This window comes from Juglans regia, chromosome 12, assembly GCF_001411555.2.
Source record: "Juglans regia cultivar Chandler chromosome 12, Walnut 2.0, whole genome shotgun sequence".
Taxonomy (NCBI): domain Eukaryota; kingdom Viridiplantae; phylum Streptophyta; class Magnoliopsida; order Fagales; family Juglandaceae; genus Juglans; species Juglans regia.
Window position 1 is genome coordinate 27,721,878 of NC_049912.1, and position 27,890 is coordinate 27,749,767.

Consider the following 27,890-nt stretch of genomic DNA (forward strand, 5'->3'; position numbering starts at 1 on the left):
TTTCTTCCAGCAGCTCCAAATACAATTGTCCCGACTGTCCTCTTGCTAAAAGCCATCAATTCCCTTTTGTGTCGCACTTGGCCTCTTCCACTAGGCCCTTAGAGCGTGTCTTTGCTGATGTATGGGGCCCGGCCCCAGTTGCTTCTAGATTAGGATACAAGTATTATGTATCGTTTGTTGATCAATTCACCAGGTTCACCTGGTTTTATCCTTTAAAACTTAAGTCCGATGTTCTTCATGTTTTCTCAATTTTTTTATCTTATGTTGAACGATTTTTCAATACTAAGCTTATTACTCTCCAAACTGATGGGGGTGGAGAATTCAAAGCTCTCACCCCCGAATGTCAAAAATTGGGTATTCATCATCGATTTTCCTGTCCACATACTCATCAACAAAATGGGCTTGTGGAAAGGAAACATCGGCATATTGTTGAAACTGGGCTTGCCCTCATGGCCCATGCATCTCTTCCTCCTCTTTTCTGGGCCGAAGCGTTTGAGACAGCTACTTATCTCATTAACCTTCTACCATCTCCTACACTTCAAAATCAATCTCCATTTTTTCGAGTCTATCATCATCATCCTGATTATCATTTTTTAAAAGTATTTGGTTGCAAATGTTTTCCCAACTTACGTCCCTATAACAAACACAAAATTAATTTTCGGTCTGCTCCATGTCTTTTTATTGGATACAGTTCTACACATAAAGGCTACCACTGTTTGGACCTCACTACTCAGCGCCTATATATATCCCGGGATGTTTTATTTCATGAAGATGATTTTCCATACTCTAACTCTCAGTCCATCACAACTCAAGCAAATCCATCTATTTCCGATAAATTCATCAGCCCCTCCACACAAGCCCTTTTACCACTTCTCTCCCCATCAATCCTCGGCCCAGGTCCAGGCCCAACTTCCAGCGTGCAATCTCTTCCAGGCCTGCACCATACATCTCCGTCTAGCCCATTACCTATCTCCTCCAACCTTCCCGAAATCCCTAATTCTCCTGCCCCTTTCTCTTCGTCTCCCATTACGAACCCTAACATCAATCCGTCTACTTCCTTGCCTCACAATCCGAATCCTCAACCTCATCCCACTCTCATTCCACCCAGATCCCCCATTATAACTAGATCTCATACTCAATCCTCTCGTCCCCGTGTTCGTATGGATGGCACCGTGCCATATCCTTCCCGAACTTGTCTCACTACCACTGTACATACTCCCGAGAATCCAACCAGCTATGCCGTAGCCTCCAAATACTCTGAATGGCAAGATGCCATGCAACAGGAGTTTCGGGCTCTTGTTCAAAACCATACTTGGTGCTTGGTTCCTCCTCACCCCTCTGCTAATATACTTGGCTGCAGGTGGGTATATCGCACAAAATTACGGGCTGATGGTTCAATTGAGAGGAGAAAGGCGAGACTTGTAGCCAAAGGCTACCACCAACAGCCTGGTATTGATTTCCACGAGACGTTCAGTCCTGTGGTCAAGGCGCCTACCATTCGTCTGGTTTTATCCATTGCAGTTGCCCGTGGCTGGCCTCTTCGACAGATTGACATTCAGAATGCCTTCCTTCATGGAACACTCCATGATCAGGTATTCATGCAACAACCCCAAGGCTTTATTGATCCTCTGCATCCCCATTATGTTTGTAAATTGCAGAAGGCAATTTACGGCCTCAAGCAGGCCCCTAGGGCATGGTTTGCCCAATTGAGCACTTGGTTGTTGTCCTACGGCTTTAAGGCTTCTCAAGCAGATGCCTCTCTTTTTATTCTCAGTCATGGTGACCTGCACATGTATCTCCTAGTCTATGTTGATGATTTTATAATTACTGCTTCCCGTGCCTCTGCTATTGATAATTTCATTCATGCCTTAAGTGAAGCATTTCCTGTTAAAGATTTGGGTAGTCTGTCTTACTTCCTTGGTCTTGAAATCATTAAGCTGAGTGATGGTCTGCTATTAACTCAACGAAAATACATTAAGGATCTTTTAACTCGAGCTAACATGTTGCAAGCCAAACCTATTACATCTCCCATGGCCGCATCTTTGAAATTATCAAAATTTGATTCTCCTGGATTTGATGACTCTACACTGTTTCGAAGTGTGGTTGGGGGATTGCAGTATTTGTCACTTACTAGACCTGATATCTCCTTTGCGGTAAATAAGGTGTGTCAATTCATGCATGCACCTAAATTACCACATTGGACTGCAGTAAAAAGAATACTGCGTTACTTGAAAGGCACCATAAATCATGGTCTCTTTTTTTCCTCCCAATCCTCATTCACACTTCAAGCATATTCGGATGCGGACTGGGCTGGCTGTCCAGATGATAGAAGATCAACCGGGGGCCTTTGTGTCTATTTGGGCAAGCATCTCATCTCTTGGAGCTCCAAGAAACAACATACTGTTGCAAGATCAAGCACGGAAGCAGAATACAAAGCTGTTGCTTCCTCGGCAGCAGAGTTAATTTGGCTTCAAACAATTTTTTCTGAACTTGGACTTCCATTGAATCAAGCTCCCACAATCTGGTGTGATAATATTGGAGCCACTTACTTGGCTGCCAATCCGGTCTATCACTCTAGAACAAAGCATATGGACATTGACTTCCACTTTGTTAGAGATAGAGTTTGTTGCCAATCCGGTCTGCCAATCCGCAACGGCTTTGTTGCTACGAAGAAATCACTGGAAAATATGTTATGTTTCCGGCGATATTCTTTCATTTTGGTAGGTTTTTTCCCGCGCTCATTTCCACCTGATCCGGCCAACAAAAATCGCGGGAAAAAGTTTCATTTCACTTGAAAAATTGAATCATGTCGTGGCTTCAATTGTTAAATTGTCTTGTAACTTCCTCACTGGCATGCATGTTGATTCCGATTGTGTTGGTAGATCCATTTCTACCTTGCTCTTGGGTCTTCGATGAGTTGGATTTCGATTGTTTTTTGTATTCTAGTAGGTTAGTGGATGGAGCTAAGAAGAAGCACAACCACATATAGTGGTAAGTAAAAGCTAAGAATGCCACCCAACCCTTTCTTTATATTAAATCAAAGTACATTATTATGCTCACAAAATATTAATATTATTATTATTAATAACAATAATAATGACAATAATAAAAAAAAGAATTTGGACAATGCTAATTGTTAGCATTAATCCTGAAACATGATCCGATACAAGTAATCAAATACAATCTGTCTACCGCCTTTGGAAATTAAACACCTTGATTGAAAACGCAAAGATAAATGCAAAGAGCACGGCAGTCCCAGCAACCACAACTGCCACAACTCCCAGAAAATCATGCTTGAATCCAAAATACCTTCTCATGTATGCTTCCACGGTTTCACCACGAATTTCACTGTCTAAAAGTTCATCCTTAATATCTCCGAATTGCGAAACCACCAGTCCATAAAATGTCCAGGCAATAGGGCATGCCCAGTAGTACCATCTCCACCAAATGGGAATCCTCTGTTGTTGACCAAGTAAATAAATGAAATGAAAGGAAAGGAAAGGAAAAAAGAGAGTTAGCAAATGTTATGAATACCTGTCTGTACAAGTAAAAACCTGCACATCTAAAGTGTCAAATACTTACAGGTCGAGGGACTATGAATCCTGTAAACAGGTTCCAGATACCATAAAACGCGGCAGATACGATGGAAGCAATATGGTGATTTGGTGTAAAAGCCACACTCATCATGCCGTAGAAGGTGAAGTACAGCAATGTGAAAAACATGAAAAATAGGTACCAAAAGAATTTGGCTGCAGTCCATTCAAATCCAATCATTGCGTAAACTATAATGCCATATACTGCAGATTGCATGAAAACGTATGGGATCTCAATCGCAACCTGATACAATAGATGAAAATTGCATTAACATACCCACCTATTGAACTATATATATATATATATATATACATATATATTAAGTGTGCAATATGTCGTTACCTGTCCAAATGCATATGGCAAAGCAGAATACATTCCAGCAGCTCTTTCTCTGTAGAAGACTGTTCGTTCAATAGCCACAACAGGTTGCACAGACGAAGCATTTTGGACGCCAAGGAAGAGAACAGCAGCATACATGGAACCCATGGCATTAGTTAAATCTTGAATCCTCTTCCTGCAATAGAAAATTTAAGGAATAAATAAAATATAGCCATAAACCATGAAAGTCTATATACATATACATATGCATACATACACACATTTGTGAGTTTTCTGGTAGTTACTTACGTCTTGGAGCCAAGGTCCCAGAACATTGTCCCAAATGCCAAGGCTATGAATACAGTGAAGAGAAATCTGACAGCAGTATATGGTGGGTTGCGCCAATAGGACAAGCGTTGTTTCCATAGGCAAGCCATGCATTGAGTCCAAAAAGACTGCGAAAATTGTGTTGGGAAATAGAGATCCTTTGAACCAGGAGCAGGTTTGCTCAACTCCTTAATCATTGCTTTGTTCCTCCTAAAGCACATGCCATGCGGTAGTAGAAAATTCAGCCATAAAAAAATTGAAGTTCTTAATAATGACAAGGATCTATACATACATCGTCAAGATTGTAGATTTTCTTATTTTCCAATCATGTGATGTAGTCAGTCATTTGACATGAACATACCTATATAGTTCTGAGTTTCTATACACATCAGTAAAATCTACACCCAAAGCAATTTCTTCCCCTTGACTTGTAACTTCCAACATCCAAGTTGCTGGATTATAACCATCTGTAATTTTTTTGACTCCTTCAGTGCTCTAGAAGCCAGGGAAAAAGTAAAGGTATTAGGAAATTTTCAACATAGAAAATGATTTATTGATGTTTGGAAGTCGGTATTTCTAATTTCTATAGCATCCTACCTCAAAATATTGGATAAGATGGCAAGAGTGGTGACCCAATGGCCCAACATATATCTCTTGTCCTCCACGCTTCATTAGGAAAAGCTGCGATACATGTTTTATATGCCATGTTCAAATCTACAAGAGAACCAACAAATTTTCATCTGGTATGTAGATAATTAAGAGTTCTCACCTCATCAAAAGCTTCAAATATGTCAATGCTTGGCTGATGGATTGTGCACACAACCGTTCTTCCAGTGTCCACTGTGTTCCTAACTGTTCTCATGACAATTGCGGCAGCTCTTGCATCTAGACCTGAAGTTGGTTCATCCATGAATATTATGGAGGGGTTTGCCACAAGCTCGACTGCAATAGTGAGCCTCTTGCGCTGCTCGGTAGAGAGACCATTTACACCAGGCAACCCAACAAGTGCATTCCTCAGTGGGTTCAGCTCCACAAGCTCCATGACTTCCTCAATGAACATCTGCAACAATTAGATAGAATCATGAATCAGGATTTCTGGTAGTGGTATTCAAACTCATCATGGCAATTCAACCATCTTTCATCATCATATCACGCTTGAGTATTGAGAACATGCTTTGTAAACTCAATCTGAAGAACGACAAATTACAGCTTATAAGTGGATTTATTGAGACTATTTTTCACGGCACAGGGTTGCAAAAACCCAAAAGCATTGATCACAGTTAGGCTCCTTGTAATCGCTTAAATAGCCCAGATAACCAAAGTACAGACTAATGCGAGGCTCAATACTTGACAATGCCATGCAGTTTTGTAGTCAAAGTACACACACACATGGCAGTGTATAAAATTCATTGCAGTTTTGTTGTCATAATCCGCTGCCATGCCAAGAGAAGACAAGCTCAGATTTGAAAACATTCAAGTAAGCTAAACTTAAGCAAGAATTTCCAGACTCCAAGTGTGAGCACAAGCCAGATTGCCAATTCACAAGGAGAAATAGGAACATAAAAGTGTGAGAGTTGTCTTTTAAATACCGACCTTTCTTGTTTCGGAATCAACCCCAGAGGATAAGCGGAGCCATGCAGAATAGACCAAGGACTCGTACACGGTAACATGAGGAGAATGAATGTCATTTTGCTCACAGTACCCAGAAATTCGAGCAAACGTTTCTTGCTTCTTTGGGTAACCCGAAATTGTGATGTTCCCCTCTATATATCCACCAGTTTTCCTACCAGCCAGCACATCCATCAGTGTTGTTTTACCAGCACCACTAACACCCATCAAAGCTGTGAGAACACCGGGCCTGAAAGCACCGCTCACACCCTTTAGAAGCACCAGTTTATCCTCAAGGATACCCTGCTCCTTCATTTCCTGCAAGTTCAATTGAAAAAATTCAGGTTCGAAGTTTATGGGCAATACTTATTTTGAAAATCAATACAGAAAAATTCATCTAATCCAGAACCTATCCTTTAAGTTACCTGTGGCATGTCAACAGAATATATAATCTCATCAAAAGTGATGGAATGTTGTTCAAATGGAAGGACCATTCCTCTTTTCCCATTACGACTGGCCTCAATTGCTGATGAGGTACTTCCCCCCTGACTTGAGCTGTTTCCTCTCTGTGTTAACTGTATGCCTCCCCCTGTCCTCTTGCCCTCTTCATTGCTTTCCGGTTCGTCTGATTTTGTAGACTGTGACTTCCCAAACGCTACAAAAAATTTCCATTATTTTAACAAATCTGATTTGTTTAGAATGATTAAAGTGAAAAAAGGAGGAGATACCCACGGTTAAGATAAGAGAGAGCGATGATAAAACCAATGTTGAAAAGGAAGATGAATCCAACACTTGCACCTACACCAATCCAATACCAATAGGCGTGGGTGAAGAACCCACGACTCTTCAGCACTGTAACTCCCAGTGCTTCGGCTGTGTTTGGGAGAACCTTTATTGTTAAATATAATCATGCATTAGCTTTTTAATAAGAGGCAGACATCATAAAGTTTCAAAAGTACAGTTCGAGAATTACTTTTTTCCAATTGTTTCCCAGGAACTCGTTAACTACTATTGCATTTTGCCCATACATCAAAGGTGATATCCAGTAACCCCATATCCACCATTTCTTTATATCCTCTGTAGAAGCAAGCAAACAGAGCAAATGAGCATTATTTAATATATACTGTAGTTAATGGGGAAAGAAAAATGAGTAAACCAATTTCTCAGTTAAATGTGTTGTTACCTCTGACGAGGATAAAGCCACCCAAGGCAAAAAGCAAGAGCAATGCAAATGACCCAAAGGTATTAGCAACAATCATGTTCCTCCCCATTGCTGCAATGAATCGGAATAGTGCAGAGGCCATTTGGTTTACAAGTACTAGCAGCAGGTATTGCTTAAACAACCTGTAATATGGACATTGGCAAAATATTAGGAAGCACACGCGGCTAAAACATTGGCTAAATGTGCAGCAAATTCATTGTAAGTACCTTCCGACATTCGGATCAAATCCAATAACATAGTAGGTCATGAATACCCAAACAGCAACTTCTAAAAATGTTATTGGGATTTTGAGGATCCATTGAGGAATAGCATACACCCATGAGGGATAGAAGAGGAGGTCCCTTTGCTTGTAAAAGACAGGAAGCTTTATAATGGTCAGAGACAACTCTGCCATTCCATTAAACATAATCATAATCACAGTGAAGAACAAAGCACCAGTGTAAATTCCTCCATCGGATGCATCATCGCGTGGCATTTTCGTCCGTAGGAAAAGTGTCATTGCAATCAGTCCCATAATGAAAAGCTAAAAGCAGAGAAGAAAACCTAGTCAAGATCCTGTTTGTAGAAAATAAAAGCAACAGGAAAAAAAACACACACACAAACTTTAAACTTACTTGTGTTAACTTGAAGGCATAAACAAACGAATTTCTTTTCATCAGCAAGTACTCTCTTGAAAAGGAAGCTTTTAATAGCTCCTTCTTACTAACACCGTACTTTTTGGTGGTCAATGCAGCTGGGTGACTTTTTGTCTTGTCATATGGAGTTGAAAGTTCATCTCCTATACTTCTTCCCACATGGAATGATTGGAATGCCTCGGCAAATTCCTGGGTCGTGACAAAACTGTAAGGCTCATCTTTGCGTGCCCAATACTGCTCTTGATCTTTCCTTGACGTCACCTATGACCAGTTGATCATAAAGAACATAATAAGCGTGAGACTCCAGATTTAAGGCTCATCTCCTTATCTACATGTCAATGCTATTCTACTATCACCGCACCTTTTGGCTTGCCAAAATATTTGCATGACCATTATTAGTATGAACGAGGCCAACGAAGTCTAGATTTACACTAACCTCTTGCAGAAAGTCAGCCACACCTTTCCTGTCAGGACATTTAAAGCCCATGGATTCAAAAAACTCGAGAACGTTTTCACGGGGTCCCTGGTACACAATGTAGCCATCTGAGAGGAGAATGATATCATCGAAAAGATTGTATGTCTCTGGTGCAGGCTGCAGGAGAGAAATGACTGCTGTTCCATCGAGAATATGAACATATTGCCTGAGCGAATTCACAATTTGGAAAGTTGTCGAGCTGTCCAATCCTGTAGATATTTCGTCCATAAACAATGCCTTTGCTGGTCCAACCATCATTTCCCCTATGATTTGGGTTACATAGATTATTAGATAGGAAACTCGTATCAGGAAAAGTGAGTTTTGTTTTCCATGTAACTCATGTACCTGTCGTGACACGCTTTCTTTGTCCTCCAGAAATACCCCTCAACATTTCATCTCCAACCATGGTATCAGCACACACTTCTAAACCCAAAACCTGTGAGTTCAGGGTGAAGCAATTAAAAAATCTGAAGGATATGATGCAAATGCTTCAAAAATCCTAATGGTCATCCACATGAAGAACTCTATTGGAAATAAGAAAATTACCTTCAATATATAATCTGTCACCACATCAGCCTCTTGGCCTTCAGTTGTTGCTGCCTAATATATCAGAAGCCAAAAAACAGAAGAAAGCCATCATCACTAACTGTAAAACTATATCATGTTTAAAACATACCAAGATTAATGAGTCTATTCAATCCAAGTTTGACCGTAATTCTTGCTCAGAATATGAACCATGCTAAAGATTATAGTTGCAAGCATTGTTACTCTTAATAGTACTGGAATCTTAATTCGCTTCTGAGGTCCAGAACAAGTTAAAAACTAGTTACATAAAAATCCCACACCCTAAGTTAAATGATAGAGACCTCCCAATGATAATAATTACAGGCCAATAATTTCTGTCTCACCTTCATGTAGATATCAACATCTTGATCAGGTTTGATATTTGCCTCTTTTTCTCTTCTAGACAACTCTGCTAGCATATCTGCAAATTTTAAAAATATTAGGCATTCTTTTGTTTACAGATTACTCGTCGGAAAAGTTTAATTGAAGGAAAGGAGAAAATGGAAAAAGTGATGCCAAAAAATAATAATCTAACCATAGCGTGATCCGATCCCTTGGCACCTTGCTGAGAAGGCCAAGGTTTCCCTTACAGTCATTTCTCCAATATGGAGATCAAATTGACTGATATAGGCTGCAGTTCTTTGAGGCACGAACTCATTCATGTCATGGCCATTATAAGTCACCCTCCCAGAGAACTGAAATTAGAAGTTACAGTTTCCGAATTAGATATGATATTAAAAATCCAAAATAGAGAATAATAGATTTAATTATTATTATTATTATGTTACTAGATTATATTAATATTTTTAAAAAAATAAATTTTTGAATCTATATTATTCAAATATTGATTAGAATAAAATGACAATAGTTTACAAATAATAGAGAAAAGAAAGGATTGAAGCTGAAATGAATTTATATTCTTCACCTTCAGATCTGGGTCAAGCTTTCCAGCCAAAGCCAATAACAGTGTTGTCTTCCCGGAACTTGGAGGACCCAATAGCAAAGTCATTCTGTCAAATAGATAAGCACAACATAAAACGTGGGTTCCCAGAAGTTCATTCCAAATATCAGAATCTCATGATTATAGATAAGCCTGTTCTCTCACCTCCTAGGCTTGATCACTCCACTAGCATCTTTAAGGATAGACAAGTGTTTCTTCTGATTTGATAAAATATGGGCAAAATTCAAAAATCCCTGCGAAGTGTAAATTCGAGAGCAAATTAACAAAAACACTCGTTAGGAATAAAACTTTTTTAACTTAGATTACGGTATATATGATGAAAATATATAGTTACCTCTACGATACTGATACAGAAGTTAAAGAATGAAGGCAAAGCTCTGCTTCCTACATAAACTTCTGCATCGATATTAACTTTCTCAAATCGGACTTCGATTGCTGGAAGAGCGATCCCAACTCTGAGAAATTCCAAGAAACGAAGAAATTATTTTAAATGATATACGAAAAAATAAGTACACATATTCAAGAAAACAAGTTAACTCCAGTTAGCTTCCAAGAAAACTTGGGAAAAAGAAATTGGCAGAGCTCTTACCTATCTATCCGATTCCTGATCTTCAACAGGAAGTTTTCATTATCCTCTTCGGATAATTTCACCAACCTCTCGAGCAATTTCTTCCTTTCTTCAAATCCAAGATTCTGTATATTAACTTCACTGGCCTCACCTTTCGAAGTAGTTAGTATACCTTTTCTTAGGCGATCAAACGTTGGAAGTTTTTCGAGGGCAGCCCATTTAAGAGCTTCTTCGTCATCTTCTTCTCGTGAAGACTTGGAGAAAACATCCATATCATTATTCCTCCATCCCGACGAACTGCGTAATCGTAAACTACCTCGTAAACTACCACGTAAACTACGACTGGCCTTGTAGATATCACCAGAGGCGTCCATTATTAGACCCTCAACAAAAGATTAATGCTGCTGCTAAAACAGCCAAAACCCAGAAATATTTTGTATTTTTTTTCAGAAATTTACTATATGTACGATTTGTAATCCTTGTGGACAGAAGTACCAAAGAACGATGCTGCAACAACTGCAAAAACCCACCAAAACCCAAGTGTTATGTCTTTCTTTCTGTAGGGTTGGTTCAGCTCTGTGTTCTCTCGTTCTAGCAATGTCGAAAATGAGGAAAGATCATTGACACCTATATACAGAGGACTAGCGATGGTAGCAAAGAGAGAGGCTACTATAAGGGCGGTCCTCTTGGCCAGTCAATCTATTCCAAGGGACATCAACTTCAATGTCACAATACAATATCACAAACGAATCGTATCCGGAATAGGATTATAAATGAGTGAACTCTACATACTTTGGACGAAATTAGAAATTGACCGGAACCTTGAAAAATGTTACAGTAATAATTATAGACGCTCAATATTTTTCGTAATATTTTACATAATTTAATAATAATAAATTGTATAAAAATCATGCAGTCTAATTGATTAATTGGAGAATGTGCCAAAACGAGGTTGATGTTAATTTATTATTGGATATTAAATAAATATTATTAACCAAATTGTTTATATTTCTTGTAGAATCAGATCACGTATTTACTATTTTAGTGACAGACAATATATAGATACAAAAACTCTACTTGCAATCTGCAAGGGATTGGGTACCCCGCGTACCCATCCCTCCATGTGTACAATAAAATTGTGCGTTGAAACATACTATGGACAAAAGATGCAATCATGAAACACCCTCACGAAAAGGAGAATATAATGAGAGAAAGCTAACTTGAGGGAGGGAGGGACTGAGACTTAGAAAAAGAGAGTGATATATTTTTACCAAGAGAATAGTCGAAAAGGGTGGAGATATCCTGTGATAGTGGCTCACGGAGGCACAAGCTCTGTATAGTGGGGGGAAATGTTAAGTTACGTGATATTGACCAATGATGGAGAGAAGAGGAGGAGAGGTGGTAGTTTGGGGGGTCTTACCGAGAGGGGCAAAGAGCCAGTGGTTAGAGCAGAAGTAGTCGGGGGTAGATTGCGGGATGGAGGATATGCAGTGGCACAACACGACATGGAGTAGCCAAGAGGGTGGTGGAGGACTGGGCTTCCGTGGTGGTTGGCAGAATGCTCTGTTTTGGAGTAGAAAAACATAGTAGTTTCAGTCGACTGCAGCATGGAGTAACAGCATGAGGTGGAGGCCCTAAGCAGTGGTTGGTGGTTCTTGGTGCAGGGCGGTAACGGCAAGGAGGAGCTTGGACAGTAGTGGGTGGTCTTGTCCGGTTCTCCTCCAACGAAGGTTGACTTGTGCGTGGGGCTGCTTCTCATTTGAGGACACAGAGGACCTGGGTTGTGGGGGGCTAGGCAATGGACTAAGTGAAGGGTTGGGCGTGACTGAGTGTGGAGGAGGCCGTGGGTGGTGGTGAAAAGCTGTGGAGCAAGCTGAGCATCAGGCATGAAGCACGACTATAACGGTTAGAAAATTACAAAGAATTTATGACTCTGTTTGACTCTGTAACCAATAGAAATTTAAGCCTCAATTTTAGTCTTCATACTTAGAATAGAACATGTATACTTATCCGTGTTTCAATTGGTGTGTGAATATAGAATTGTTTTGTGAGCAACAAAGATTTTGTCCATATTCAATCTTCATCAGGGCTTTGGGCTCATGGTTTGGCTATTTTACAGGGGTGGTGCTTCCGGCTCTAGGGTGGTCTAGTGGCTTCGTCGTTGGGTTGGCAAATGAAAGAGGAGCATGCGGTTGTTGTTGTTGGGCAGGAGAATGAGACAGCGTGGGAGAGTGCTCGTCGTCGAGCTTGTAGGCGACACCAGTGATTTCATTTCATTTCCCTCTCATTTTATTTTGTTTCCTTCTCCTTTCGTGTTTTTTTTTTTTTTTTAATATGTCACCACGTCAGCGATTCTCCCAAAGGTACCCAACCATGTGTACTTGTAGCAGAACTGATATATATATTTATAAATACTTAAAACCAATTAAATTTATAAACCCATAACGTAGTCAAGTCAAGTCGTTTAATTTATACTTTTAAAAAAAATCAAATTATTGAAAAAATAAACAAAATACGCAAGTTATAGATTTCGGGTCATAAATGACGAGTAATGTAGTATGACTTTGACATAAATCCAAACAGTACGTATGTGAAAAGAATCAACCGTTTCAATTATCATGAATGAATATATGGATGCAGGGGGGATCGGATTTTCCATATCCATTGTACGTCACATTATTAATGAAGGAATCATATGATATCGGCAGTACTTCAGAATATCAAAAAACAAAAACAAAAAAGATGAAATACGATATCGGTGACCAAAGTTAGGAATGACAATATATGATACGATTCGTTAACTCAATATGAATACGACACGATAAAAGCAAGTTAAGGTTTAACCTTAATTGATTTAGATCAAAACAGGTTAACCCGTTAAGATACGATTGTTTAACGAGTTGATAATGGGTCAACCCGTTATGATCCGTTAAGAAAGTTAAAATTATAATTATACCCTTATACCTAAAATTAAAATTGTCGAGATTTTAATTTTGATATTTTTATTATTTAGATTGTAATTTTGGACTTATAGTTAGTTTTATATTTTTTATAGATATTGTGATTTTAATATTTATATAAAATTATGCTAAATTTAACTAATTCAAACGAGTTAATTTCATATTTGTTCAACTCATTTACATAAACAGGTTGACACGACACGACTCGTTATGTTAGGATTGACTCATATCGCATAATATACATGTCTTGACACAACATGAACACGACCCATTAACACGATTTGACATTCCTAACTGAACGGAATATAAAAAAAACAAAACAAAACAAAGAAAAAAATAAAAAATTCTTGGAGCTCTTTCAAGTAGATCCTTCTATATCAAATATTTCCTCCATATTCATTTCTGATCAATTCATCTAATAATTAATAATTAGGAGATGTTATGTTTTATAGTGGAAGTATATAATCGTTGTAAAAATACATCAATTGGAAGAATATGACCGTTATAGAAAAAAAAAAGACTGTTAAAAAATTATATTCGTTGGAATAATATGATCGTTAGAAAATTAATGTATATTTTTTAATTATGAATAAATATTCAAATTACAATTAAAATTAAAATAAAGAAAATATCAAAATCAATATATTAATAATAGTGATAGATGAAGGGAATTTGTTATTTGATATTGTTGAAAAGTGATAAATTAAATTTATAGAAATATATTTTCTAATCAAATTTTAGCCAAATTTTAGTTAAGCCACTAGTAATGCTCTTACGAAATATATGATTGATTGTCCTGACCCACTAGACTTGTCAAGCAAGAAGATTCCTCCCCCAGTTACAATAGTTTAAGTTTAGGTCCAATCAATAGATGTTGAAAACTTCCTAACTAAAGAAACATGATCAGTTGCCGGAAAGTTCCTATGGGGATTATGTGGCTATATATTGTTTGATAGAAAAATCCACACATACAGTATTCGTGTGGTATTTATGACCCCGATTGTTATATTGAGAGTTCAACTCAAAGTTTTGAAATTCGCACCGCTGACCATTCCGATACATGTATTAGAATTAAGAGTGATAAATACACAACTCGTTAATTCAATACGAATACGATATGATAAAAGTTGAGTAGAATTTAGTCTTAATGGGTTCAGGTCAAAACGAATTGACTCGTTAAGACACGATTGCGTAACGAGTTGATAACGGATCAACCCCTTTTTACTCGTCAAGAAATTTAAAGTTACAATTATACCTTTATACATAAAAATAAAATTGTTGAAATTTTAATTTTGATATTTTTATTATTTGGATTGTAATTTTCGACTTGTAATTAGTTTTATATTTTTTGTATAGATATTGTGATTTTAATATTTATATAAAATTATGCTAAACTTAACTAGTTCAAATGGGTTAATTTCGGGTCTGTTCAACCTATTTACATAAACGGGTCAAAACGGATTGACACGACACGACACACGATCCGTTATGTTATAGTTGACTTATATCGTATAATATATATGTCTTGACACGACATGAATACGATTCATTAACATAATTTGACACCCTTATTCAAAGGCAATTAAAAAAAATTACTATTGAGAAAAATAAATAAATAATGAGAAAAAGTTGCGTAAGTTAGTTGTCTGATGGTGATGATGGGGCTTCTAGAAAGAGGGAAGAAATAATAGTAGTTGAATTAATGTGGTGAGGAAATTCATGCTTTCAACTGCAGACAGCCCATGAACCGGGGAGATGGGCCTGGGGCGTTCTAAATTAAACTCTGTAGTCTGTACTTTCCTTCTGGCCTCTAGGATTTCTCTTGATTTGTTGGACTTTTATTCTTCTAGAAAGACGGTATTAAATTTCGTCGACGTAAATTCCATCACCATATTGCAGCTAATCGAATGTATATTTCTTTTTTCTTTCGTTTATCCTTTCTTGGGAAATTTTCTAGAACTTGGGAGTGTAAATTTGTGATTGCCACGAATATTGTCTTAGCTGTACTTAAGTCTATTTGGTGTGCAAAATGGTAATTCCCAAATGTGGCCTTTCAAAAAAAAAAAAAGCTTATTATTAAGCTACGTGTACGGGTGACAATATGTGACATCATCTGTTGATTCAATATGAACACGATACAATAATAACGGATTTGAGTTTAGTCTTAACAGATTTTAACGAATTTGAATCAAAACGGGTTAACCGGTTAAGACACGATTTTTTAATAAGTTGATTCGGATTGATAATGAATCAACATGTTTTAACCTATTATAACTCATTATGAACTGTTAATAAAGTTAAAGTTACAGTTATATCTTTATACTTAAAAGTAAAATTGTTATGATTTTAATTTTGATATTTTTATTGTTTCAGCTGTAATTTTAGACTTGTAGTTATATATATATATATATTTATAGATATTGTGATTTTAACATTTATATAAAATTATACTAAACTTAATCAGGTCAAATGAGTTAATTTCGAGTCTGTTCAACTCATTTACATAAACAGGATTGAAACGGGTCGAGTTGAGTTGTGTTGTGTTAACCTATTTCGTATTATTCACTAGCAGGTCAAAACGGGTCTTGTCGTGTCAACCCGTTATGTTAATGGGTCGTATTAAGATTTGAGATTTTGACACAATAAGTATAACATGTCATGTTCAGGTTGACCTATATAATATAATATACATATCTTAATACGATGCGAATACGATCTTTTAATACGATTTGACGTGCATGGTTACAAACATTGGGTGTGGTGGGGGTAGGGCATGAAAATCGAGAGAGATATGGGTCTGAGAAATGGACCCGTCGGAGATTCATGTAATGCATCTTACATTTTCAGGCATGTGAAAATGTGATACAAATTTAGCAAGTCAATTCGCAATTGGATTCAAACAAGTTGCCGTGAATAATCCCCCATCAAGGAAACAAATCGAAATAATACCACCAATAGACTAATGGGGTATTATTCGATTTCAATTAATTCATTTATTATTTTCCTTTATATTATATTATTGTGTGGTTAACAAGAAAAAGATTTTCAAACGGACAGAATTTTATCATATAAAATTAATTGTATTCACTACAACATAAATGTTTTATTAGACTAAATATTTTGTCAAATAAATGTCATCTTTTTTAAAATAAAAGGGGGTATCTAGCCCTCCTAGCGAGGACGGGGGGAAGGGAGGGCCCAATCCCGCCCCTCACTTATATATTTTATTTTATAAATATTTATTATTTGTATTATATATAAATATAGTAATATGTATTAAGTAAAATTTTTATTTAATATTTTGTGTAAGTTGTAATGTAGCAGATTAACCATTTTATAGATTGTTAAGGCAATACAATAGTCTCACATTACTTAAGTGTGAGACTTGTATTGTGAAAGCAATTTATAAAATGGTCACCCTACTACATTACAACTTATATAAAATATGTACAAGTAAATTTAAAAACTATATAGTTTTTAAATTATAGTCATATTTATAAATTTACATTTATAATTTGGGTCTAAAAATGTATTTTTAATCACTTTTAGACCTATGAATAATTTTTGGATCTTGTGAATTGTAATCCATTATTGAAGTGGGCGCAAGGTGGGGGTCAAAACCCCAACCCCAGCCCATGCGGGGTGGGGGGCAAGGAAGAGGCTACCCCACACCGCATGTTGCAGGTAGCACCCCTAGTTGGAGGGGGTGACCAGGGATGGCTTCTCTACCGGGATGTGATCATAGTAGCACCAAACCCGCTGGAGAGCCAATAGGAAGGGCCTAGTCGGCGCAAATCTGGCTTAGCCTTTGAATATGAAGTTTTCCTATTAAAAAATAAAAAGAAAAGGAAAAGAATGAAATATGAACGACTTCATTGACTAGTTTCGCTCCCACAGGCTCAAACAGATATTTTAAAATGCTTTTAGAGTATTAGAGTTGGTTTCATCAAAATTTAGAGATTCATAAAATTTATCTCTAAAATTTGATGAAAAGTACACGTTTTCCATAAATTTAAAATCTCTCTAGCCATAACTCCATATTGTATTAACTATTGGATTAGTCAAAATAATAATATAATATTATTTTTTTAATAATAATATTTTTAATTTATTTTTTTTATATTTTACAATTACACTAATTATATGTTAATTAATAATTTAATTTGATACGTAAATTATTATTTTTCAACTTAAATATATTATGGCTTAAAATTAAGAAATAATAATTTAAATAAATAAAATAATAGTTATAGAGTTATGGCAGACGACCTTGACCTAGTCAGCCATATACGTAATTGACATATATATAAACATGTGGTTCACATGTTGATATTGTTGTCCTCCTTCTTCCTCATAAATCTCCACCGTTAATCCTTATATTTATTACAACAATATCTTTGGATTCCTAAGTTATGAGCTTCTAAATCTAGAAAACATGCATTAAGAGCAGACAAAAAATAGTGTGCCACTCCATTTTGGCTATATATCATGATATGGGTATATTAATTTAACAGCTTACTCTCAGTTATTCCTAGTTTTAATACTAAAACCTAATGATAGCAGACCACAATCCTGGGTTTGAAATCCATATTTGTTGTAATGGGGTTAGGTTGTCACCTTGAAGAAAAACTTGTTGCTTAGAAAATTCGTTATGTTTCCGGCGATATTCTTTCATTTTGGTAGGTTTTTTTCCACGCTCATTTCCACCTGTTCCGGCCAACAAAAATCGCGGATAAAAGTTTTATTTCACTTGAAAAAGTGTCTGTAAACGGGTTTTTGGTGCACAACATTTGCGGCTGCCCTGAAGATGTTTATTTCTTGCCGGAAATAGGGTTTTCAGCAAATTTAAGGATTTTTGCGACGACTTAGTTGCCAGAAAAGGTCTTTTTTCTTGTAGTGACTCAAACAAACATACGCCAATGGCCCAATACTAAGAAACCTGGATACTACTGTCATTAGTGTTCAGACCTTAGTTTCTTCATCCAAGGGAATATAGGCCATCTCCTTGCAAGGGTCAGATGAGTTGTACATGTACTACATGGCACACTTACTGAATATGTTTTGCATGGCACCAACATATAATATAGCTGCAAGCCTGCAAGAAGAGGAGTAATACCCAAAATTTACGTACTTAAAAAGAAAATATAGAAACTGTTTTTTCATACTCTATTTTTTATTCAAGAATTTTTCATGGAGTTAGAAGAAAATTCTCATATTTTTGAAAGTTTTCAAATATTTTGGAACCAATATTGTTTTTTACCAAATTTTATTTGAATTTGAATAAGAATTGTTAATTCTTTTTTGGGAGGGGTTAGATGGCTTGTTTGGATTTAGAGAGTATTTTATTTCATCTCATCTCATCATTATAATTTTTTCAGATTTTCATATAAAATATAATAAAAAATTTAATTTTTTCAAATCCCTATTCAACTTTTTCAAATCCCAAAACAATAATAATATTAAAACAATAATATTTTAACAATATTTTATTCAACTTTAAACTTTTATCTAAAACCATATCATCTCATTTCGTTATCCAAACCAACCCACCAGGGGTTTTCTTTTGTAGTTCCGCCGTTGGGTGGAGGGGTTTTCATTTGTACTTGGTATGAATTTTCTAACTGCTTGCCATGACGAACGCTTTTCTCATTTTAATTTTGTAATTTAAATCTCAAAACTGGCATCTCAAACTCTTGAATTAGACTCTAATCCAGTTTTTTCCACAAGTAATTTATTTTCTAGGACTGGAAATCACCTTGAACTTTGTAATTTGTGTGTTAAAGGGTTCATGTGTCTCTAAGCTAGAAAGCCGTATTCAAGATATATATACCTTGAGTTTTTCTTAATATTGTGTGGTTCACATGTTGAATTTGTGTGTTAAAAAGGCTTTTGTCTTTGTGTGGTTCACATGTTGTTGTTGATATTGTTGTGCTCCTTCGTCATAAATCTCCACCATTAATCCTTATATTTTCCTTAATTTTAAAGGAAATACATTACAACAATATCTTTGGTTTCGTAAGTTATGATCTTCTAAATCTAGAAAACATGCATTAGGGGGGGGCCAGTTTACCTTTGTTTATTATTTATTTCACGTGGGCCAGCTTGTCTCCTTACCCACCACTGTCACTTAAAATAAGTCCATCCATTGCTTTTGAGTTTTGTATTCTAGTATTTAAAACGTCCATCGATCCACAGTCACTTGCTTTTGTTTTTTGTATTCTAGTAGTTAGTGGTAAGTAAAAGCTAAGAATGCCACCCAACTATTTCTTTATATTTAAATCAAAGTACATTATTATGCTCACAAAATAATAATGACAATAATGAAAAAAAGAATTTGGACAATGCTAGTTGTTAGCATTAATCCTGAAACATGATCAAATACAAGTAATCAAATACAATCTGTCTACCGCCTTTGGAAATTAAACACCTTGATCGAAAACGCAAAGATAAATGCAAAGAGCACAGCAGTCCCAGCAACCACAACTGCCACAACTCCCAGAAAGTCATGCTTGAATCCAAGATACCTTTTCACGTATTCTTCCACGGTTTCACCAGGAATTTCACTGTCCTCAAGTACATCCTTAATATCTCCAAATTGCGAAACTACCAGTCCATACAATGTCCAGGCAACAGGGCATGCCCAGTAGTACCATCTCCACCAAATGGGAATCCTCTGTTGTTGACCAAGTAGATAAATGAAAGGAAAGGAAAGGAAAAGAGAGAGTTAGCGAATGTTATGAATACCTGTCTGTACAATTAAAAACCTGCACATCTAAAGTGCCAAATACTTACAGTTCGAGGGACTATGAAACCTGAAAACAGGTTCCAGATACCATAAAACGCAGAGGATACGATGGAAGCAATATGGTGGTTTGGTGTAAAAGCCACACTCATCATGCCGTAGAAGGTGAAGTACAGCAATGTGAAAAACATGAAAAATAGGTACCAAAAGAATTTAGCTGCAGTCCATTCAAATCCAATCATTGCGTAAACTATAATGCCATATACTGCAGATTGCATGAAAACGTATGGGATCTCAATTGCAACCTGATACAATAGATGAAAATTGCATTAACATACCCAGCTATTGAACTATATATATATATATATTAAGTGTGCAATATGTGAACCTAGTTACCTGTCCAAATGCATATGGCAAAGCAGAATACATTCCAGCAGCTCTTTCTCTGTAGAAGACTGTTCGTTCAATAGCCACAACAGGTTGCACAGACGAAGAATTTTGGACGCCAAGGAAGAGAACAGCAGCATACATGGAACCCATGGCATTAGATAAATCTTGCATCCTCTTCCTGCAATAGAAAATTTAAGGAATAATTAAATGTAGCCGTAAACCAAGAAAGTCTATATACATATACATATGCATACATACACACATATGTTGTGAGTTTTCTGGTAGTTACTTACGTCTTGGAGCCAAGGTCCCAGAACATTGTTCCAAATGTCAAGGCTATGAATACCGTGAAGAGAAATCTGACGGCAGTATATGGTGGGTTGCGCCAATAGGACCAGCGTTGTTTCCATAGGCAAGCCATGCATTGAGTCCAAAATGACTGCGAAAATTGTGTGGGGAAATAGAGATCCTTTGAACCAGGAGCAGGTTTACTCAACTCCTTAATCAATGCTTTGTTCCTCCTAATGCACATGCCAATCGGGAGTGGAAATTTCAGCCAAAAAAATGTGAAGTTCTTAATAATGACAAGGATCTATAAGTACATCGTCAAGATTGTAGATTTCCTTTTTCTCCAATCAAGTGGTGTAGTCAGTCATTTAACATGAACATACCTGTATAGTTCTGAGTTTTTATACACATCAGTAAAATCTACACCCAAAGCAATTTCTTCCCCTTGGCTTGTAACTTCCAACATCCAAGTTGCTGGATTATAACCATCGGCAATTTTTTTGACTCCTTCGATGCTCTAGAAGCCAGGAAAATGTATAAGTATTAGGAAATTTTCAACATACAAAATGATTTATTCATAATTGGAAGTCAGTATTTCTGATTTCTATAGCATCCTACCTCAAAATACTCGATAAGATGGCAAGAGTGGTGACCCAATGGCCCAACATATATCTCTTGTCCTCCACGCTTCATTAGGAAAAGCTGCAATACATGTTTTATATATCATGTTGAAGTCTACAAGAGAACCAACAAATTTTCACCTGGCATGTAGATAATTAAGAGTTCTCACCTCATCAAAAGCTTCAAATATGTCAATGCTTGGCTGATGGATTGTGCACACAACCGTTCTTCCAGTGTCCACTGTGTTCCTAACTGTTCTCATGACAATTGCGGCAGCTCTTGCATCTAGACCTGAAGTTGGTTCATCCATGAATATTATGGAGGGGTTTGCCACAAGCTCGACTGCAATAGTGAGCCTCTTGCGCTGCTCGGTAGAGAGACCATTTACACCAGGCAACCCAACAAGTGCATTCCTCAGTGGGTTCAGCTCCACAAGCTCCATGACTTCCTCAATGAACATCTGCAACAATTAGATAGAATCATGAATCAGGATTTCTGGTAGTGGTATTCAAACTCATCATGGCAATTCAACCATCTTTCATCATCATATCACGCTTGAGTATTGAGAACATGCTTTGTAAACTCAATCTGAGGAACGACAAATTACAGCTTATAAGTGGATTTATTGAGACTATTTTTCACGGCCCAGGGTTGCAAAAACCCAAAAGCATTGATCACAGTTAGGCTCCTTGTAATCGCTTAAATAGCCCAGATAACCAAAGTACAGACTAATGCGAGGCTCAATACTTGACAATGCCATGCAGTTTTGTAGTCAAAGTACACACACACATGGCAGTGTATAAAATTCATTGCAGTTTTGTTGTCATAATCCGCTGCCATGCCAAGAGAAGACAAGCTCAGATTTGAAAACATTCAAGTAAGCTAAACTTAAGCAAGAATTTCCAGACTCCAAGTGTGAGCACAAGCCAGATTGCCAATTCACTAGGAGAAATAGGAACATAAAAGTGTGAGAGTTGTCTTTTAAATACCGACCTTTCTTGTTTCGGAATCAACCCCAGAGGATAAGCGGAGCCATGCTGAATAGACCAAGGACTCGTACACGGTAACATGAGGAGAATGAATGTCGTTTTGCTCACAGTACCCAGAAATTCGAGCAAACGTTTCTTGCTTCTTTGGGTAACCCGAAATTGTGATGTTCCCCTCTATATATCCACCAGTTTTCCTACCAGCCAGCACATCCATCAGTGTTGTTTTACCAGCACCACTAACACCCATCAAAGCTGTGAGAACACCGGGCCTGAAAGCACCGCTCACACCCTTTAGAAGCACCAGTTTATCCTCAAGGACACCCTGCTCCTTCATTTCCTGCAAGTTCAATTGAAAAAATTCAGGTTCGAAGTTTATGGGCAATACTTATTTTGAAAATCAATACAGAAAAATTCATCTATTCCAGAACCTATCCTTTAAGTTACCTGTGGCATGTCAACAGAATATATAATCTCATCAAAAGTGATGGAATGTTGTTCAAATGGAAGGACCATTCCTCTTTTCCCATTACGACTGGCCTCAATTGCTGATGAGGTACTTCCCCCCTGACTTGAGCTGTTTTCTCTCTGTGTTAACTGTATGCCTCCCCCTGTCCTCTTGCCCTCTTCATTGCTTTCTGGTTCGTCTGATTTTGTAGACTGTGACTTCCCAAATGCTGCACAAAATTTTCATTATTTTCAACAAATCTGATTTGTTTAGAACAATTAAAGTGAAAAAATGAGGAGATACCCACGGTTAAGATAAAAGAGAGCGATGATGAAACCAATGTTGAAAAGGAAGATGAATCCAACACTTGCACCTACACCAATCCAATACCAATAGGCATGGGTGAAGAATCCACGACTCTTCAGCACTGTAACTCCCAGTGTTTCGTTTGTGTTTGGGAGAACCTTTATTTTCAAATATAATCATGCATTAGCTTTTTAATAAGAGGCAGACATCATAAATTTTCAAAAGTATAGCTCGAGAAATTACTTTTTTCCAATTGTTTCCCAGGAACTCGTTAACTACTATTGCATTTTGCCCATACATCAAAGGTGATATCCAGTAACCCCATATCCACCATTTCTTTATATCCTCTGTAGAAGCAAGAAAACAGAGCAAAGGAACATTATTTAATGTATATTGAAGTTAATGGGGAAAGAAAAATGAGTAAACCAATTTTTCAGTTAAATGTGTTGTTACCTCTGGCAAGGATAAAGCCACCCAAGGCAAAAAGCAAGAGCAATGCAAATGACCCAAAGGTATTAGCAACAATCATGTTCCTCCCCATTGCTGCAATGAATCGGAATAGTGCAGAGGCCATTTGGTTTACAAGTACTAGCAGCAGGTATTGCTTAAACAACCTGTAATATGGACATTGGCAAAATATTAGGAAGCACAAATAGCTAAAACATTGGCTAAATGTGCAGCAAATTCATTGTAACTACCTTCCGACATTCGGATCAAATCCAATGACATAGTAGGTCATGAATACCCAAACAGCAACTTCTAAAAATGTTATCGGGATTTTGAGAATCCATTGAGGAATAGCATACACCCATGAGGGATAGAAGAGGAGGTCCCTTTGCTTGTAAAAGACAGGAAGCTTTATAATGGTCATAGACAACTCTGCCATTCCATTAAACATAATCATAATCACAGTGAAGAACAAAGCACCGGTGTAAATTCCTCCATCGGTTGCATCATCACGTGGCATTTTCGTCCGTAGGAAAAGTGTCATTGCAATCAGTCCCATAATGAAAAGCTAAAAGCAGAGAAGAAAACCTAGTCAAGATCCTGTTTGTAGAAAATAAAAGCAACAGGAAAAAAAAACACACACACACAAACTTTAAACTTACTTGCGTTAACTTGAAGACATAAACAAACGAATTTCTTTTCATCAGCAAGTACTCTCTTGAAAAGGAAGCTTTTAATAGCTCCTTCTTACTAACGCCGTACTTTTTGGTGGTCAATGCAGCTGGGTGACTTTTTGTCTTGTCATATGGAGTTGAAAGTTCATCTCCTATTCTTCTTCCCACATGGAATGATTGGAATGCCTCGGCAAATTCCTGGGTCGTGACAAAACTGTAAGGCTCATCTTTGCGTGCCCAATACTGCTCTTGATCTTTCCTTGACGTCACCTATTACCAGTGGATCATAAAGAAAATAATAAGCGTGAGACTCCAGATTTAAGGCTCATCTCCTTATCTACATGTCAATGCTAATCTACCATCACTGCACTTTTTGGCTTGCCAAAATATTTGCATGACCATTATTAGTATGAATGAGGCCAACGAAGTCTAGATTTACACTAACCTCTTGGAGAAAGTCGGCAACACCTTTCCTGTCAGGACATTTAAAGCCCATGGATTCAAAAAACTCGAGAACGTTTTCACGGGGTCCCTGGTACACAATGTAGCCATCTGAGAGGAGAATGATATCATCGAAAAGATTGTATGTCTCTGGTGCAGGCTGCAGGAGAGAAATGACTGCTGTTCCATCGAGAATATGAACATATTGCCTTAGCGAATTCACAATTTGGAAAGTTGTCGAGCTGTCCAATCCTGTAGATATTTCGTCCATAAACAATGCCTTTGCTGGTCCAACCATCATTTCCCCTGCAATTTGGGTTACATAGATTATCAGATAGGAAACTTGTATTAGGAAAAGTGAGTTTTGTTTTCCATGTAACTCATGTACCTGTTGTGACACGCTTTCTTTGTCCTCCAGAAATACCCCTCAACATTTCATCTCCAACCATGGTATCAGCACACACTTCTAAACCCAAAACCTGTGGGTTCAGGATGAAGCAAATTAAAAAATCAGAAGGATATGATGCAAATGCTTCCAAAATCCTAATGGTCATCCACTTGCAGAACTCTATTGGAAATAAGAAAATTACCTTCAATATATAATCTGTCACCACATCAGCCTCTTGGCCTTCAGTTGTTGCTGCCTAATATATCAGAAGCCAAAAAACAGAAGAAAGCCATCGTCACTAACTGTAAAACTATATCATGTTTAAAAAATACCAAGATTAATGACTCTATTCAATCCAAGTTTGACCTTAATTCTTGCTCATAATATGAACCATGCTAAAGATTATAGTTGCAAGCATTGTTACTCTTAATAGTACTGGAATCTTAATTCGCTTCTGAGGTCCAGAACAAGTTAAAAACTAGTTACATAAAAATCCCACACCCTATGTTAAATGATAGAGACCTCCCAATGATAATAATTACAGGCCAATAATTTCTGTCTCACCTTCATGTAGATATCAACATCTTGATCAGGTTTGATGTTTGCCTCTTTTTCTCTTCTAGACAACTCTGCTAGCATATCTGCAAATTTTAAAAATATTAGTCATTCTTTTGTTTACAGATTACTCGTCGGAAAAGTTTAATTGAAGGAAAGGAGAAAATGGAAAAAGTGATGCCAAAAAGTAATAATCTAACCATAGCGTGATCCGATCCCTTGGCACCTTGCTGAGAAGGCCAAGGTTTCCCTTACAGTCATTTCTCCAATATGGAGATCAAATTGACTGATATAGGCTGCAGTTCTTTGAGGCACGAACTCATTCATGTCATGGCCATTATAAGTCACCCTCCCAGAGAACTGAAATTAGAAGTTACAGTTTCCGAATTAGATATGATATTAGAAATCCAAAATAGAGAATAATAGATTTAATTATTATTATTATTATTATTATGTTACTAAATTATATTAATTTTTTTTTTTAAATAAAATTTTGAATCTATATTATTCAAATATTAATTAGAATAAAATGATAATAGTTTACAAATAATAGAGAAAAGAAAGGATTGAAGCTGAAATGAATTTATATTCTTCACCTTCAGATCTGGGTCAAGCTTTCCAGCCAAAGCCAATAACAGTGTTGTCTTCCCGGAACTTGGAGGACCCAATAGCAAAGTCATTCTGTCAAATAGATAAGCACAACATAAAACGTGGGTTCCCAGAAGTTCATTCCAAATATCAGAATCTCATGATTATAGATAAGCCTGTTCTCTCACCTCCTAGGCTTGATCACTCCACTAGCATCTTTAAGGATAGACAAGTGTTTCTTCTGATTTGATAAAATATGGGCAAAATTCAAAAACCCCTGCGAAGTGTAAATTCGAGAACAAATTAACAAAAACACTCATTAGGAATCAAACTTTTTTAGCTTAGATTACGGTATATATGATGAAAATATATAGTTACCTCTACGATACTGATACAGAAGTTAAAGAATGAAGGCAAAGCTCTGCTTCCTACATAAACTTCTGCATCGATATTAACGTTCTCAAATCGGACTTCGATTGCTGGAAGATCGATCCCAACTCTGAGAAATTCCAAGAAACGAAGAAATTATTTTAAATGATATACGAAAAAATAAGTACATATATTCAAGGAAAGGAAACAAGTTAACACCAGTTGGCTTCCAGGAAAACTTGAGAAAAAGAAATTGGCAGAGCTCTTACCTATCTATCCGATTCCTGACCTTCAACAAAAACTTTTCATTATCCTCTTCGGCCAATTTCACCAACCTCTCGAGCAATTTCTTCCTTTCTTCAAATCCAAGATTCTGTATATTAACTTCACTGGCCTCGCCTTTCGAATTAGTTAGTATACCTTTTCTTAGGCGATCAAACGTTGGAAGTTTTTCGAGGGCAGCCCATTTAAGAGCTTCTTCGTCATCTTCTTCTCGTGAAGACTTCGAGAAAACATCCACAGCATTATTCCTCCATGCCGACGAACCGCGTAATCGTAAACTACCTCGTAAACTAGCACTGGCCTTGTAGATATCACCAGAGGCGTCCATTATTAGACCCTCAACAAAAGATTAATGCAGTTGCTAAAACAGCCAAAACCCAGAAATATTTCTATTTTTTTTCAGAAATTTACTATATGTACGATTTGTAATCCTTGTGACAGAAGTACCAAAGAACGATGCTGCAACAACTGCAAAAACCCACCAAAACCCAGAAGTGTTTTATGTCTTTCTTTCTATAGGGTTGGTTCAGCTCTGTGTTCTCTCGTTCTAGCAAGGTCGAAAATGAGGAAAGATCATGACACTTATATACGGAGGACTAGGGATGGTAGCAAAGAGATGGTACCATAAGGGCGGCTAGAATCCTTCCTTTTTGTGAAAGAGAACTGACGCGGAAAATAAAAATTAAATGCAACAAAAAAATAGAATTAAAAAAGGTTGAAAAAGTTGTTCGTCATTGGCTCCTCTGCTCCCCCCGTGTTTTGTCCGGAAACCAAGACGCCGGCTGCTTTTAGATCAACGTTTCCACATGAATAATGGGGATAAGCTGACAACCTATATACAATTTAATAACAAAAAACTGTAAAAAACGCGGTTGATGTTAATTTATTATTGGATATTAAATAAAATATTATTAACCAAATTGTTTATATTTTTTTGTAGAATCAGATCACGTGTTTACCATTTTAGTGACCCACGTGTGTCCATCCGTGGTTCAATTATTTTTCAGTGAGCTTTGCTATACAAACTCTACCACATTTTACACTTTATATTTTTTTAAATTTTTTAAATTTTTAATATTTTTTTTAAATTTTTTTTTAAATTTATTCTTTTTAAATTATTTCAAATTTTTTAT

The 27,890-nt window shown here is 36.9% G+C and overlaps 2 protein-coding genes across 3 annotated transcripts; both read right to left on the minus strand.

Moving 5' to 3' along the window:
• Positions 1-3,010: 3,010 nt before the first annotated feature.
• LOC108993084 (pleiotropic drug resistance protein 1-like) lies at positions 3,011-10,956 on the minus strand. The gene is made up of 23 exons (XM_035683504.1): positions 10,294-10,956; positions 10,039-10,159; positions 9,849-9,937; positions 9,669-9,753; positions 9,279-9,438; positions 9,088-9,164; positions 8,726-8,779; positions 8,525-8,615; positions 8,141-8,442; positions 7,684-7,965; positions 7,276-7,592; positions 7,031-7,191; positions 6,821-6,924; positions 6,580-6,736; positions 6,273-6,502; positions 5,833-6,165; positions 5,009-5,299; positions 4,837-4,920; positions 4,601-4,734; positions 4,222-4,449; positions 3,937-4,108; positions 3,583-3,837; positions 3,011-3,458 (listed from the first exon to the last, which is right to left on the minus strand). The coding sequence occupies exons 1-23, from the start codon at positions 10,644-10,646 to the stop codon at positions 3,189-3,191; spliced, it is 4,350 nt and encodes a 1,449-aa protein (XP_035539397.1). The 5' UTR covers positions 10,647-10,956; the 3' UTR covers positions 3,011-3,188.
• Positions 10,957-19,489: 8,533 nt separating this feature from the next.
• On the minus strand, positions 19,490-27,525 carry LOC108993085 (pleiotropic drug resistance protein 1-like). 2 transcript variants are annotated; one of them, XM_035683500.1, is made up of 23 exons: positions 26,745-27,524; positions 26,485-26,605; positions 26,295-26,383; positions 26,115-26,199; positions 25,719-25,878; positions 25,528-25,604; positions 25,166-25,219; positions 24,964-25,054; positions 24,580-24,881; positions 24,123-24,404; positions 23,712-24,028; positions 23,467-23,627; positions 23,257-23,360; positions 23,015-23,171; positions 22,707-22,936; positions 22,267-22,599; positions 21,443-21,733; positions 21,271-21,354; positions 21,036-21,169; positions 20,658-20,885; positions 20,371-20,542; positions 20,025-20,279; positions 19,490-19,905 (listed from the first exon to the last, which is right to left on the minus strand). In XM_035683500.1, the coding sequence occupies exons 1-23, from the start codon at positions 27,083-27,085 to the stop codon at positions 19,636-19,638; spliced, it is 4,338 nt and encodes a 1,445-aa protein (XP_035539393.1). In that variant the 5' UTR covers positions 27,086-27,524; the 3' UTR covers positions 19,490-19,635. The 2 variants fall into 2 exon arrangements, with proteins under 2 accessions (XP_035539393.1, XP_035539392.1); XM_035683499.1 differs by having other exon boundaries at positions 24,964-25,219; positions 26,745-27,525.
• Between the last annotated feature and the right edge of the window lie 365 nt (positions 27,526-27,890).

What these genes read in the sequence shown, in the direction of transcription:
- LOC108993084 (XM_035683504.1), bottom strand. Translation starts at nt 10,646, where the DNA reads ATGGACGCCTCTGGTGATATCTACAAGGCCAGTCGTAGTTTACGTGGT. An exon ending in TGGGAAACAATTGGAAAAAA is followed by an intron (nt 6,737 to 6,820) that starts GTAATTCTCGAA and finishes TTAACAATAAAG; the next exon opens with GTTCTCCCAAACACAGCCGA. An exon ending in GATTCATAGTCCCTCGACCT is followed by an intron (nt 3,459 to 3,582) that starts GTAAGTATTTGA and finishes GGTCAACAACAG; the next exon opens with AGGATTCCCATTTGGTGGAG.
- LOC108993085 (XM_035683499.1), bottom strand. Translation starts at nt 27,085, where the DNA reads ATGGACGCCTCTGGTGATATCTACAAGGCCAGTGCTAGTTTACGAGGT. An exon ending in AGCTTGACCCAGATCTGAAG is followed by an intron (nt 25,879 to 26,114) that starts GTGAAGAATATA and finishes TTCTAATTTCAG; the next exon opens with TTCTCTGGGAGGGTGACTTA. An exon ending in ATGTTGATATCTACATGAAG is followed by an intron (nt 25,220 to 25,527) that starts GTGAGACAGAAA and finishes CTGATATATTAG; the next exon opens with GCAGCAACAACTGAAGGCCA.